At 37.4% G+C, this 12,089-nt stretch overlaps 1 protein-coding gene across 13 annotated transcripts in view; it reads left to right on the top strand.

Moving 5' to 3' along the window:
• The window catches only part of prkd3 (protein kinase D3), an 89,444-nt gene that overhangs the window by 40,442 nt on the left and 36,913 nt on the right, over nucleotides 1-12,089 (top strand). For 12 of the 13 annotated variants that reach the window (XM_008125702.3, XM_062974575.1, XM_062974573.1 and 9 more), the window contains 5 exons: nucleotides 5,812-5,950; nucleotides 6,929-7,060; nucleotides 8,360-8,517; nucleotides 9,247-9,436; nucleotides 11,877-11,954. In XM_008125702.3, coding sequence (XP_008123909.1) covers nucleotides 5,812-5,950; nucleotides 6,929-7,060; nucleotides 8,360-8,517; nucleotides 9,247-9,436; nucleotides 11,877-11,954 — 697 coding nt within the window. The remainder of the gene's footprint in view (nucleotides 1-5,811; nucleotides 5,951-6,928; nucleotides 7,061-8,359; nucleotides 8,518-9,246; nucleotides 9,437-11,876; nucleotides 11,955-12,089) is intronic. The other variant, XM_016990640.2, reaches the window with a different exon arrangement.

Raw genomic sequence — 12,089 nt, 5'->3', positions numbered from 1 at the left:
CCCATTTTCTCGCCGTAATTATTATCAACAACAAAAAGGAGTTCAACAGGCTAATCGCAGAAGCCTGAGAATCGCAGCCAGGCATTCAGCTGATTAAGACTGCTTTCATGAGAAATTTTAGGGAGTCATGCATCTGGACACCGAGATTGACTTTCGGTTCTGGTTCCCCAGAGAAGTGTTCTTTGGTGGGAAAACGAGACCCTATTTAGGTTCTTTGCCCTGAAGGAATTTTGCGGAGTCAATTCGTCAGCAACTGGAGTAGGTTGTGTGTGGACAGCGCTACTCCCGCTTCCAAGCCTTCGTTCCGGTTTCCAAGGCTTCGTTCACGTTTCCAGCCTTGTTTTGCTTCACGGACCTTGCCTTGCTTCCTAGGACTCAGCCTTGCCTTCCAGGACCTTGCCTTGCTTCCCGGACCTTGCCAAGTATTTACCACGGATCTTGTCCCTGTTCCTCGTTCCTTGTTGCCTTGTATCAAGCCTTGTGTTCCAAGAATCAAGTTTACTTCCTAGCCTTACATCAAGTTCCTTGGATTAAGAACCTTGTCATCTCCCCTCACTTTGCTTGGCAAAGTGGGTGTTTCGGTTACTGGATTACAACTTTGGACCTTAATATTTTATATTGGACATTGTTTCCCTGGACTATAATTGACCTTTCCTGAAAGGTCTTCTTCTGAACTATATTCTACACTTATTTTTATTGACTTTACATATTTCCTTAATAAAGATATTAGATAGATTCTGGCCTCTGTGTATGGTTATTGGTGCTCTGCAGCCTGGGTCGTGACACTTGAGTATTTCACTTTTGAAAAACTCCCATCCATCCTTAACTCCCTTGATTTTTTAGTATTGGTGTCTGTGGAATGCCGCTCAGTATTTCCTTCATTTTTTGGAAGTCAACTCTCCTAAGATCTAGAATGCGTGTTTGACTTATCTTAGTTTTGGCCTTTCTTTGTATGGCAAACTACAGGAGCACATGGTCACTTGCCCCTAAGGATCCGACCACTTCGACTGCATTGTTCAGGTCCTTCGGATTTGTTAGGATGAGATTGAGAGTAGCCGATCCCCTTGTTGCCTCTTCTACCTTCTAGATCATAAAATTGTCTGCAAGGCAAGCGAGAATTTGTTGGACTTCGTACTCTTGGCCGAGTTTGTTTTCCAGCAGATATCGTGATAGTTGAAATTGCCCATAACGACTACATTTCTTCTTTGTGCCTGTTTGGTCGACTGTTGACAGAAGACTTCATCGAGTTCTTCATCCTGGCTTGGAAGTCTGTAGTAGACACCCACAATGAGATCTTTTTTAGTCCTTAATGACATCTTACCCTTAAGGTAGAAGTAGACCTGAGAAATGTATTCTGTGAGAACAAAAAAGCGTTGGAAATCCACATATGAGTAGCGATTTGGCGGTTTGGAGCAGAGAACTGTGATCAGAATGACAATTCCTTGGTCAGAGAATAAACTTTATTACCAGGTTTCTAATTTGTCTTTAATGATTTGAAGCCTTAAGAGGGCAATGTACACACTGTAAAAATAATAGACGTGAAATATACTTGTATCATTGTATCATTGTATCATTCTATATATGCTTCCAAATGATGTAAGTACAGTAGAGTCTCACTAATCCAAGCCTCGCTTATCCAAGCCTCTGGATAATCCAAGCCATTTTTGTAGTCAATGTTTCCAATATATCGTGATATTTTGGTGCTAAATTCGTAAATACAGTAATTACAACATAACATTACTGCGTATTGAACTACTTTTTCTGTCAAATTTGTTGTATAACATGACCTAATTTGATGTTTAATAGGCTTTTCCTTGATCAGTCCTTATAATCCAAGATATTCGCTTATCCAAGCTTCTGCCGGCCCGTTTAGCTTGGATTAGTGAGACTCTACTGTACATTATTTCAGATAAGTGTATGTAGAAAGTTTTTGTTTTTTAAAAGTACTGAATGTATAAAATCAAAATAAATGTTCATGCTTTGATTTGTCTGGGAGATGTTTTGACATTGCAAACAAAGGATTTTCCATCAGGGATTTTCACCTGTAGGCAATGGACCTCAAATTCATTATATTTGAAAAACTTGCTAAAAGCCTTATGTAACTGTTGAAGTGGGAGGTAATGAGGACAAAAAATCTGGGTTGCTTTTGTTAAAGGTGCAGTCCAAAATAAGCTACACATTGTTTTCTTGTTAATGAGGAGTGTCGAATAACTTTGGCATACAGAAGTTAGGATAATATATTTTTGTGCTAAATTGAGTAAGAATCACCTTTTGCATTTCTTTTTATTACTTGGAAGGAGTCACTGGTGGATTATAAAACCTAGCAGCAGAATCTGATGCTGTATTACTTTTTCCTGCTTTTAAAAAAGAAACAGATATACTGTACTTTAACCAAGAGAAGTATTTCTCTCACTCCTTCCTGTAGGCTATATGATCACACTTTTAAGGATGATTTTAAGGGCTAAATGTGGTAGTATTTGGTGGCAAAGAGTTTATATAGTAACTGATACCTTAGGAATATTGGCTTTCTCCTATATTTTCTTAATCCTTATGAAATCAAATGTGCTTTGATCATTGATTGAATACATGAAAAAGTTTATTTTTGAGTTAGCAAAAAGCTTTCCGTTAGAATTCTTATAATCATGTCCACACATGTGTTTGCCAAATCTAGTTGCACTATAATTAATTGAGAGTGCATAAGTTTAATGACATACATCAGTTCCTGAAGCAATGAGATTCCAATTTATGAATTCATGTTTAGACCTTCTGAACTTTTGACAAATTTTATGTGTGTTACAAAACCCCATTTGCATTGGGTTCATTTTTGAACAATAGCATTAGTCCTAACTGGATGTTGAATCCCACAATATTGTAACTTTATAATGTGGACGTTTTGTTGGTGATGTTTTGGAAGAACTGTTTGGATTAAACATGAAGCATTCAATGAGTCATCTGGTGAAAAACAGAACATAGATTATGACTTTGCAAAAAGTAATACTATACAGATCTTTAGAATGGACCGTACTTCAGGCATCTTTACATTAATTGTTTGGGGCTGTTGGACTGTAGATAATAAAACAAGCAGTGTTTTTTCTTCTCTGTGTCTTCTTTGGTCACCTGGCTTCTCCATTCTTTTCTTGTAGTCATTTCCCTCTTCTGTCTGCATGTTTGGATAAGAATATCCTACCTTCTCCATAGTGCCTCAGATTTTTCTGTCTTGTTCACCAGTTAGTTCATTGTGATCTTACGTTTTCTCCACAATGGATGGTGATTGGAAAGATGCCCATATATCTTTATGACAATTTTTGATCATTTGAAGTGATTCCTAGAAACCGAACAAAAGAATAAAATAACGGATATAGAACTGTAGAGTTTGGTAACAGCACTTGCAAAGTAGTTCATTGTGTGTATATTTGTATTTATATAAACTTGTGTTGTTGCAGACTGGAAGTATTTTGTAAAATATTTTAAAAGTGGCAAGAAGAGGAAACACATTTTATAAGAATCCAGTTTTTTATGATAGTTATATACAAATAAGTCCTCGGAGTTGAAGTAATCAGAGTTGAAAGAAATTACAATGAACTTGGTGTTACTTGAGAACTTTTAGTTCTTTGACAAGATCAGAATATACCATAGACACATTGAAGGTGGCATGATGGAGCAGTAGGTTGGTTAGTAAAGGCAGCATTTTGAGATCAATGTATCAGAAATTATTTTTAGACTTATAACAGTAGTTGCATTTCACATTGGTGAATATTTATTTAACTCTTTGTGTGTATTGTTGCCAGGGTCCTGCTGTCTACATTTAACTATGGTACAGTAGAGTCTCACTTATCCAAGCCTCGCTTATCCAAGCCTCTGGATAATCCAACCCATATTTGTAGTCAATGTTTTCGATATATCATGATATTTTGGTGCTAAATTCGTAAATACAGTAATTATAACATAACATTACTGCGTATTGAACTACTTTTTCTGTCAAATTTGTTGTATAACATGAAGTTTTGGTGCTTAATTTGTAAAATCATAACCTAATTTGATGTTTAATAGGTTTTTCCTTAATCCCTCCTTATTATCCAAGATATTCGCTTATCCAAGCTTCTGCCGGCCCGTTTAGCTTGGATAAGTGAGACTCTACTGTACTTGATTCAGCAACAAATGTGAAGAATGTACTAAGCTGAAATATGCATACTTGTCAAGGTTAAAGACAGCCTGGGTGTTGTAGGCCAAAACACCTGGGGACCCACAGGTAGAGAACCACTGTTCTACAGGAAGGAAAGGGAGCCACTGTAAAGCAGAACCTCAAAATCTCTCATTACTACTACATCTCCCCTTATAGGAAGGCGTCATCCAGGTCCTCAGTCTGGAGTTCTATAGTAGAACCCCAGAATGACATCCCTGTTGTTTCTGTTCCCTTTAATTTTTACCCAGATACTCTCAACCTGGCTTCTAGAATTTACATTGTGGAACTCCACAAAGGTGTCAACGTTCTTGATATACAATACTATCCCTCCTCCTTGCTGTTTGGTTTATTTTTCAGAAATAGGTTATACCCCTCTATTCCAATTATGAGACTTGTCCCACCAGGTTTCAGTGATGCTGATTATATTGCATTTGCTTTGTGTAGTAAGAGTTCAAAATCATCTTGTTTATTTCCCATGCTTTGTACATTAGTATAGAGACACCGAAGACCATGGGCTATCTCCCCAACTGATTATTCAGGATGTGTTTTTAGACTTTTTGCTCAGCTCTCTCTATAAACCAATTGAATTATTTTCTTCTTATAAACCCCTGCCTACCCAAATGCTGTCTCCTGCCCCTAGATAACTGAGTTTTAAAGCCTTCCTGTTCAGTTCTGTGAGGCTCTTAGTGAAAACAGTTCTGGAGTTAAATTAGAAATAACGTATAAATTTGCTGTTGATTTTGTGCTTTTTGTTTGGGACTAAACCAGTGTGCCAAGGAACAGATTGAAGTATCCAACATTTTAGTCATTTAGACTGACAAGCTAAATGTGGACAAAATTATGTAGTATTCTGTTTGGACTCCAAAGGGCCTGATATGTCTTGTTCATTTATGTATTTAGCTCTATAAGAACAGGTTTTTTTTATAATTTTATAATTTTTTTATAATTGTTCTTCCAAGTAAATTAACTTTCTTCACTTCAACAATCCAAACATGGGAAACATGACTTTTGATTTTGTCAAATCTGCTTGGAGATTTGAGGGAATGATACACAGATGTTTTGCTTATCGCTATCTTTGCCAAAACCCATTTACAAGAATACTTTTAAGAATTCGTTCATTTTCTCATTCAAATTTTCAACATGGAGCCATACATACTTAGCTTGATTTTGACTGCTTCTTTATGCAAATATGAATGTACAATGTCATAACTGGCCCCAATGTGTGGATCAATTTTAACCCTCTATCTTTTTGTTGGAGAATCTAGCCAATGGTCCTCAACCTGTGGCTCCCCAGATGTTTTGGCCTTCAACTCCCAGAAATCCTTACAGCTGGTAAACTGGCTGGGATTTCTGAGAGTTGTAGGCCAAAACACCTGGGGAACCTCAGGTTGAGAACCACTGTTAGCCCATTCACATGAAGAGACAGTGTGTTCAGCGTCTCTAAATCAGCCAGCCACCAGTAATATGGTAAAAGGTATTAAAATATGCACTATCATTGTGTGTAATATTTATTCGAAGGATTACTTTTTTTTATAGTTGTGAGATCGTAGCACTAACACAATCCATTAAATGTATTAACTAATTATAGCATTTTTCTAATTTGGACTCTGCTTTATTTTTGGTTGCAGTTTCCAGAGTGTGGGTTTTTCGGTATGTATGACAAAATTCTCCTATTCCGCCATGATCTTAACTCAGAAAATATATTACAGCGGATTACCTCAGCCGAAGAGATACATGAAGGTGATCTCATTGAGGTTGTCCTATCCGGTAAGAATATTGAAGTTTCCAGTGAGACACTCTTATTCTCCAGACAGAGGATCCTATGTTCACAAAACCACAATATGACTTTTGCATTGAATTGGTTTAATTTTGTCAAACATATAACAATTTATTAAAGATTACTTGACAAAAACTGATGAAATGAGAGTTTGCTGAACCAGCTTTACCAGGGATGGTATAAAAACTCTTAAACAATTAGAAACAAATTGTTTCATTTGTATTATCTTACTGTTAAAGAATTAGTGATAGATAGCTCTTACTTCCCAGTATCCAGGAAGACATTCCACCAGCAAATTATGTTATGCTCATGACTAATTCCAGGTTATGCAGAACGGGGGCGGGGGGAAACTTTTGCATACCAGGCCCCATCAGAAAAGAGTAAAACTATTAACTATGGTATATTAAAAGAGCAGAAATTATTAAAATGGATTTACTTTAAAAAGTAGTAAAGAGTAAGCTCCAAAAGTTTTTTTTTTTTAAACCTGGTGCCTAAAAGAAACGAGCATTGGCCCCAACCTGGCCTCCAAGAGGCTTTCCATAAATAGTACCATAGCAGAGATGGCAGTCTCCAATGTCCCAATATTTCCAGTTGTGCAACTTGCCATACAACTGGCAGAAGTAGTGGTGTGCCTAAGGCTACAAGTCAAAATATTTGTGTTGCTGGCTAAGTCAACAGCACTCTAGTAGATTGCTATTTTACCTCTTTTAATGTTGTATGGGATCTAGGCCACAGTTTAGAAATGTCATTTGGACCATCTTAAAAAAATGAATACATACATGTGTTTCCTAGTGCATATTTATTAGGATATTGAGCATATCTGTTAGTTTCTATACAAGCAGTATTTCTACTGAAACTATCAGTTCTATTAAAACTTATTTCAGTCAGTAGTTCATAACATTGCAATAAAAATATAGTACAGTACTCATTTTTCTTTTTCTTTTTTTTACAACTTTTCTTTTTAAAAGCTTTAGCTACAGTTGAAGACTTCCAGATTCGTCCTCATATGCTTTATGTGCATTCTTACAAGGCCCCTACTTTTTGTGATTACTGTGGAGAGATGCTTTGGGGCTTGGTACGGCAGGGATTGAAATGTGAAGGTAAGTTGTCAAGTGAGCCTACATTAGAGTCTGCATATATCAGTACAGATTGAGCATCCCTTATCTGAAATACTTGGAAGTAGAAGTTTTTTGGATTTTGGATTTTTTTCTGATTTTGGCATGTGTGAATTTGCATCTATGTAATATGCCTTGGAGATGGGACCCAATACTAAATACAAAATTCATGTATTACATATGTAACTAATAAATATAGCCTGAAGGTAATTTTATATACAGCATTTTCATACAATTAGTGGATACTGAATTTTCAGAAAGAAAAGATGTCACTATCCCAGTCACCCATGTAAGCAGTTTCGGATTTTGGATTTTGGAATTCTGGATAGGAATGCTCAACCTGTATACATTTATGATCATGTTACGTGAGAACTTAATTGACGTAAAGAATGTAATAACTGCAACTAACAGAACAAAATAACTTTTGAACAAATCTGACAAGCAAAATCTGTTTGTTTTATGGGAATGCTAAAACACAAGTGCCCTGTTTCTAATTAAGGGACTGGTGGCAATTGTGTGGCTTTAAATAATTTCTTAAGACTATGGCTCTTCCAATCCTAGCTAAAATAGCCAATAGTGAGAAATGCTGTAGCTCTAGTTCAATAATATATGAAGGACAGTAGTACATGATTCCCAGCCCAAAAATAAACTTTAGCATATTCATTGGCAATGGCAGTATAACAGTAGACACTCTGATATACCTAAATGTGAATATTTTGTGTTGTTGAGTTAATGAAAGCTTTCCCTTCGATGAGTCAGTTTTTTATAAGTTCTGAAGAAAACCTTGAATGGGGATCTCTTTTCATGCAATTTTTATTCAACTAGCTGCAGTGCCTCTCTCAGTCCTTCTGTCAAAAGGCTGTTGTCCAGGTATTAGTAATCCAACACTTCTTGCCCACTGGCTTTTGCTCAATGCCTGTAGTTCCAGCAGAGCCAGGAGCACATTATTTAGATACTCTGCCAGGGGGGAGTGAGCTGAGGAAGATCAGCAGCAATGTGAATTGCATAACAGGCCCCATTTGCAGGCGTTAGTCAGGGTGAAGTAGGGTCAGAAAAGCAAGCATAGAGGCCAAAAAATTCCATCTATTAATGAGTTGATCACTACCGTGGTTTAGTCAGCTATTCAAATTAAAAATATAAGTTTTTAGGTTATCCATATTTTTGGTTTGTACTGTATTCCTGAAAATGTATCTTTTTAGAAAAGCTATATCTCATAATTCTGTTTAAATGTAAAAAACTGTTTTTCTATCTGCCTTTACTCACCCTGAATTCTAATTTCATTAGGGTGTGGCTTAAATTACCACAAACGATGTGCTTTTAAGATTCCAAACAACTGTAGTGGAGTAAGGAAGAGGCGTTTATCAAATGTGTCTTTACCTGGATCTGCACTTTCAGTTCCAAGATCAATACAAACGGAATGCACAAACACAACAACAGAAGAGGTATCTAAAGATCCCCTTGGAGTAAAATAATGTGTAGAGTCATGCTGGATAACTTAAAGACCTGAATTAAAATATGTAACAGTAATATCTGCAACTGTCTCAATAAGAATCCCTTATATTTATTTTGATGTAATTTGAGCTGGTGAATCTTGCTTAAGCAGCCTGACAGCTGACTTTTCTTCTTAGAACTTTGTTTTGAGCATTAATTTTTTTCTGTTATTTCTAACATGATTGTTACTATTCTACAAAAATAAGAAAATCAAGTGTATAAAGATATAACTGAAACTTCAGTTGTAATAACAAGAGGAATTTTGCTCACTTGCAAGAGATTCTAGATCTGCAGAAAAGTTGGGGTAAGCTGTATAGTTTTTAATAAAGGATAGAATCCCTTTTGGGACTGGTAGATGTAGCTGCTGAGCACTTTTTAAATATGATGCAAATGATCTCCCTATGATCTACTTACCTCAAGCAGTTGAATTTCTCTCACTGAAGCCTTTTCTCTTTCCCATTCAAAAATCACGTGTGCATGTCTGCCTGGCACTTTTTTTGTTTTGATTTATATTTGGGTTAACTTTTGTCCATTGATCAAGCAAAAAAAAAAAAATCACCTGCTACAAAGAGTTGATTCCAGACCTAAGGTTATTGCTAGTGAATAATATTAATTGTATTTGAATTACCTCTTTTATGTCTTCAGGTGTTGAAACCTGGCATGTCTGGTTTTCATTTCAGCGTTGTCTTCTGGAGCCTAGTAAGAGAATTCCTTCCTGGAGTGGCCGCCCAATATGGATGGAAAAGATGGTGCTTTGTCGAGTGAAAGTTCCTCATACTTTTGCAGTACATTCTTATACTCGACCGACCATATGCCAGTACTGCAAACGGTTACTCAAGGGCCTTTTTCGCCAAGGAATGCAGTGTAAAGGTAGGAGGTTCTTTTTCCACTGTGGGAAGGTTAATATGTTTAAGGCTGTATTAATCAGAAAAGTGAAGGAAGATAGATGCTTTTGAACTTTGGTGCTGGAGGAAAATCCTGAGAGTGCCTTGGACTGCAAGAAGATCCAACCAGTCCATCCTCCAAGAAATAATGCCGGACCGCTCACTGGAGGGAAGGATACTAGAGATGAAGTATTTTGGCCACATCATGAGGAGACAGGAAAGCTTGGAAAAGATCATGATGCTGGGGAAAATGGAAGGAAAAAGGAAGAGAGGCTGACCAAGGGCAAGATGGATGGACAATATCCTTGAAGTGACTGGCATGAACTCGAAGGAACTGGGGGCGGCGACGGCCGAGGGAGCTCTGGCGTGGGCTGGTCCATGAGGTCAGAAAGAGTCAGAAACGACTGCGCAAATGAAGAAGAATCAGAAAACCAACATTCCAGTTACAGTTATTTTAAAAAAAGAAGGGCAGTGAGCTTTGAAATATTTGGCTTTTTCATGATTGGATTGTTCATTTTGCTGTTCTAAAAACGTACAAGCTGACCTTTTTGAAATTTTTGTCTACCTGGGTTATCCCCTTAGAAGGCAGCCATGTCTAGATCAAGGGTTCTCAAAGCTGCAGAGTACTTTTTGAAGGAAAGGTTTCTCGTGGAGCCCCAATAAACTTTTGGACACAGGGACTGCATTGCATTATAAATGTTTTACAGATGAGCCAAGCCAGTGACATATGGTTAGAGAATGTTTCTGTGAACAAATTCCCATGCAGCCTGCACATAACAACAACAACAATAATGTAAGCAATCCCAGAGACTAACGAGTTTAACCTGTTTCTGCCATGCAGTTAAAGCACAAATCAAAGCACCCCTAACAGATGACCATCCAGTTATTGAAAAAATAATAGTAATAACAGGAGCAACTCCAGGGGCCACCCAGTTCAACCCCGCAGGCTGCATGCTTCCTAGGCAGGGGGGAGTGGGGAAGAATCAGTTGGGATTCCATATTCAGTGATTGGATAGTTCTCATTGGGATGTTCCTAGATGCTTCCTTTTTGGTCCCCGCTTCAGAAGTGCTGTTGCATCTCTCTCTAACCCCCAAACCTTGTAATCTCTTGAAACTGAAGCCTGCTCTGTGTGCATAATTTTGGCTTGCATGTTGATTGGTTTTTTTCAAGTTTAAATGCAATCCATGGTGCAACAAGATGTCATAACTCTGTTGCCTGGGACCAACTATTGGCTTGGCTCAGCTCATACTTTGTTCTCCTTTCGGAACCTGTGCCTCTGTATTTACCTCTTGTTGTGGAGGACTCTTGCCTCTGTGAGTAAAATGCTTAGTACCCGAAGACACTGAATAAATACTGCTATAAATATTGTTAGTGTTGTTTGCATAAGTCTTAATTCCAAAGGGTAGAATCCAGTAAAGTAAAGAAATTTGCAAGGTAAGTCACACAAACATTGAAAGCATATTTAGATGTGTTCAACCTTCCCCATGGCAGTCCCTCCAGTTCCTTGAAATTAATGTGTGTAAGGTTGGGCAATCCTGCTGAATGGAATGAGCTACAATGTGTACCTGTGGGATCTCTGAAAATTAGGTGGAGGCACCTATGAGTAGAGCCATTATGTCTGCAGAAGGCTTATGCTGGATCCAGTCCAGAGTTCATTATTTACAGTAACAAAAAACAACCTGTGGAACATTCTTTTCTAGAGCCCAGAAATGGCCAGATATGAAGGTTTCTTTGTTCAGATTACCAGGACAAACATAGCATTTACTGGAAGAATGCCTTTACTCTGTAAAATATTTTGGATGTCATTGCCAAGTTCAGGAATTATTTTTTTAAAGACTGATATAAAAACTACATAATCTGACAGCAGTTCCATAACTAGCAGCTTTTGTAAGACATTGTTATCAGTAGTATTTTAAGAAACCCAGCCATTGTGAAAAGAAATATTGGTGGATTGAGCTGAGTGGCCATGATATGAATAACCTTGTAGAGTGTTCCCCAGACTTCCAGAGTGGCTTGTGAGAAATGCAGTACTGCTTTGCTTGCAGGAATGTTGGATCAAATCTTTTATATCCTTAGCATTGGTCAGCTATCTATATGTCTGTTAGATCCATATATTGTAATTACAGTCAGAATGCTACAGTGGCTAAATTAGTCATACAAATAACTCTTCAAGAAATTTTACTGGCGTATTCAGAAGTTGGGACCTGCATTCTACTTCTTAGACTGCAGGCCCTAACATGGCCATATTGTTGAGAGATTCTGGGATAGATTCTGGGAGTTGTAGTTCATCAGTGTTTGGGAAGCCAAGTTTTCCCAGCTTGGCACTATATTATCCCTTATAGTAAAGTGTATTTAACATTGGAGAAAAATGTGAGAATCAAAATCCATTGTGTTTAACATTACTTTCCCTTTCCCTCATTTTAAGATTGCAGATTTAACTGTCACAAACGTTGTGCCTCTAAAGTTCCTAAAGATTGTCTTGGAGAAGTAGTGTTTAATGGAGGTAAGATTTAACATGATTAGAGTTTGAAAGAATCCCTAGAAAGATAACAAAAAAACCTTTCAATATGAAATACTAATTGATATTGTACAATATGTGAAAGCTGGTATGGTGTAATGGTTTCAGCTGGAGACCAGG

Source organism: Anolis carolinensis, chromosome 1 (genome assembly GCF_035594765.1).
Source record: "Anolis carolinensis isolate JA03-04 chromosome 1, rAnoCar3.1.pri, whole genome shotgun sequence".
NCBI lineage: Eukaryota > Metazoa > Chordata > Lepidosauria > Squamata > Dactyloidae > Anolis > Anolis carolinensis.
This window is presented reverse-complemented; position numbering and strand designations above follow the sequence as displayed.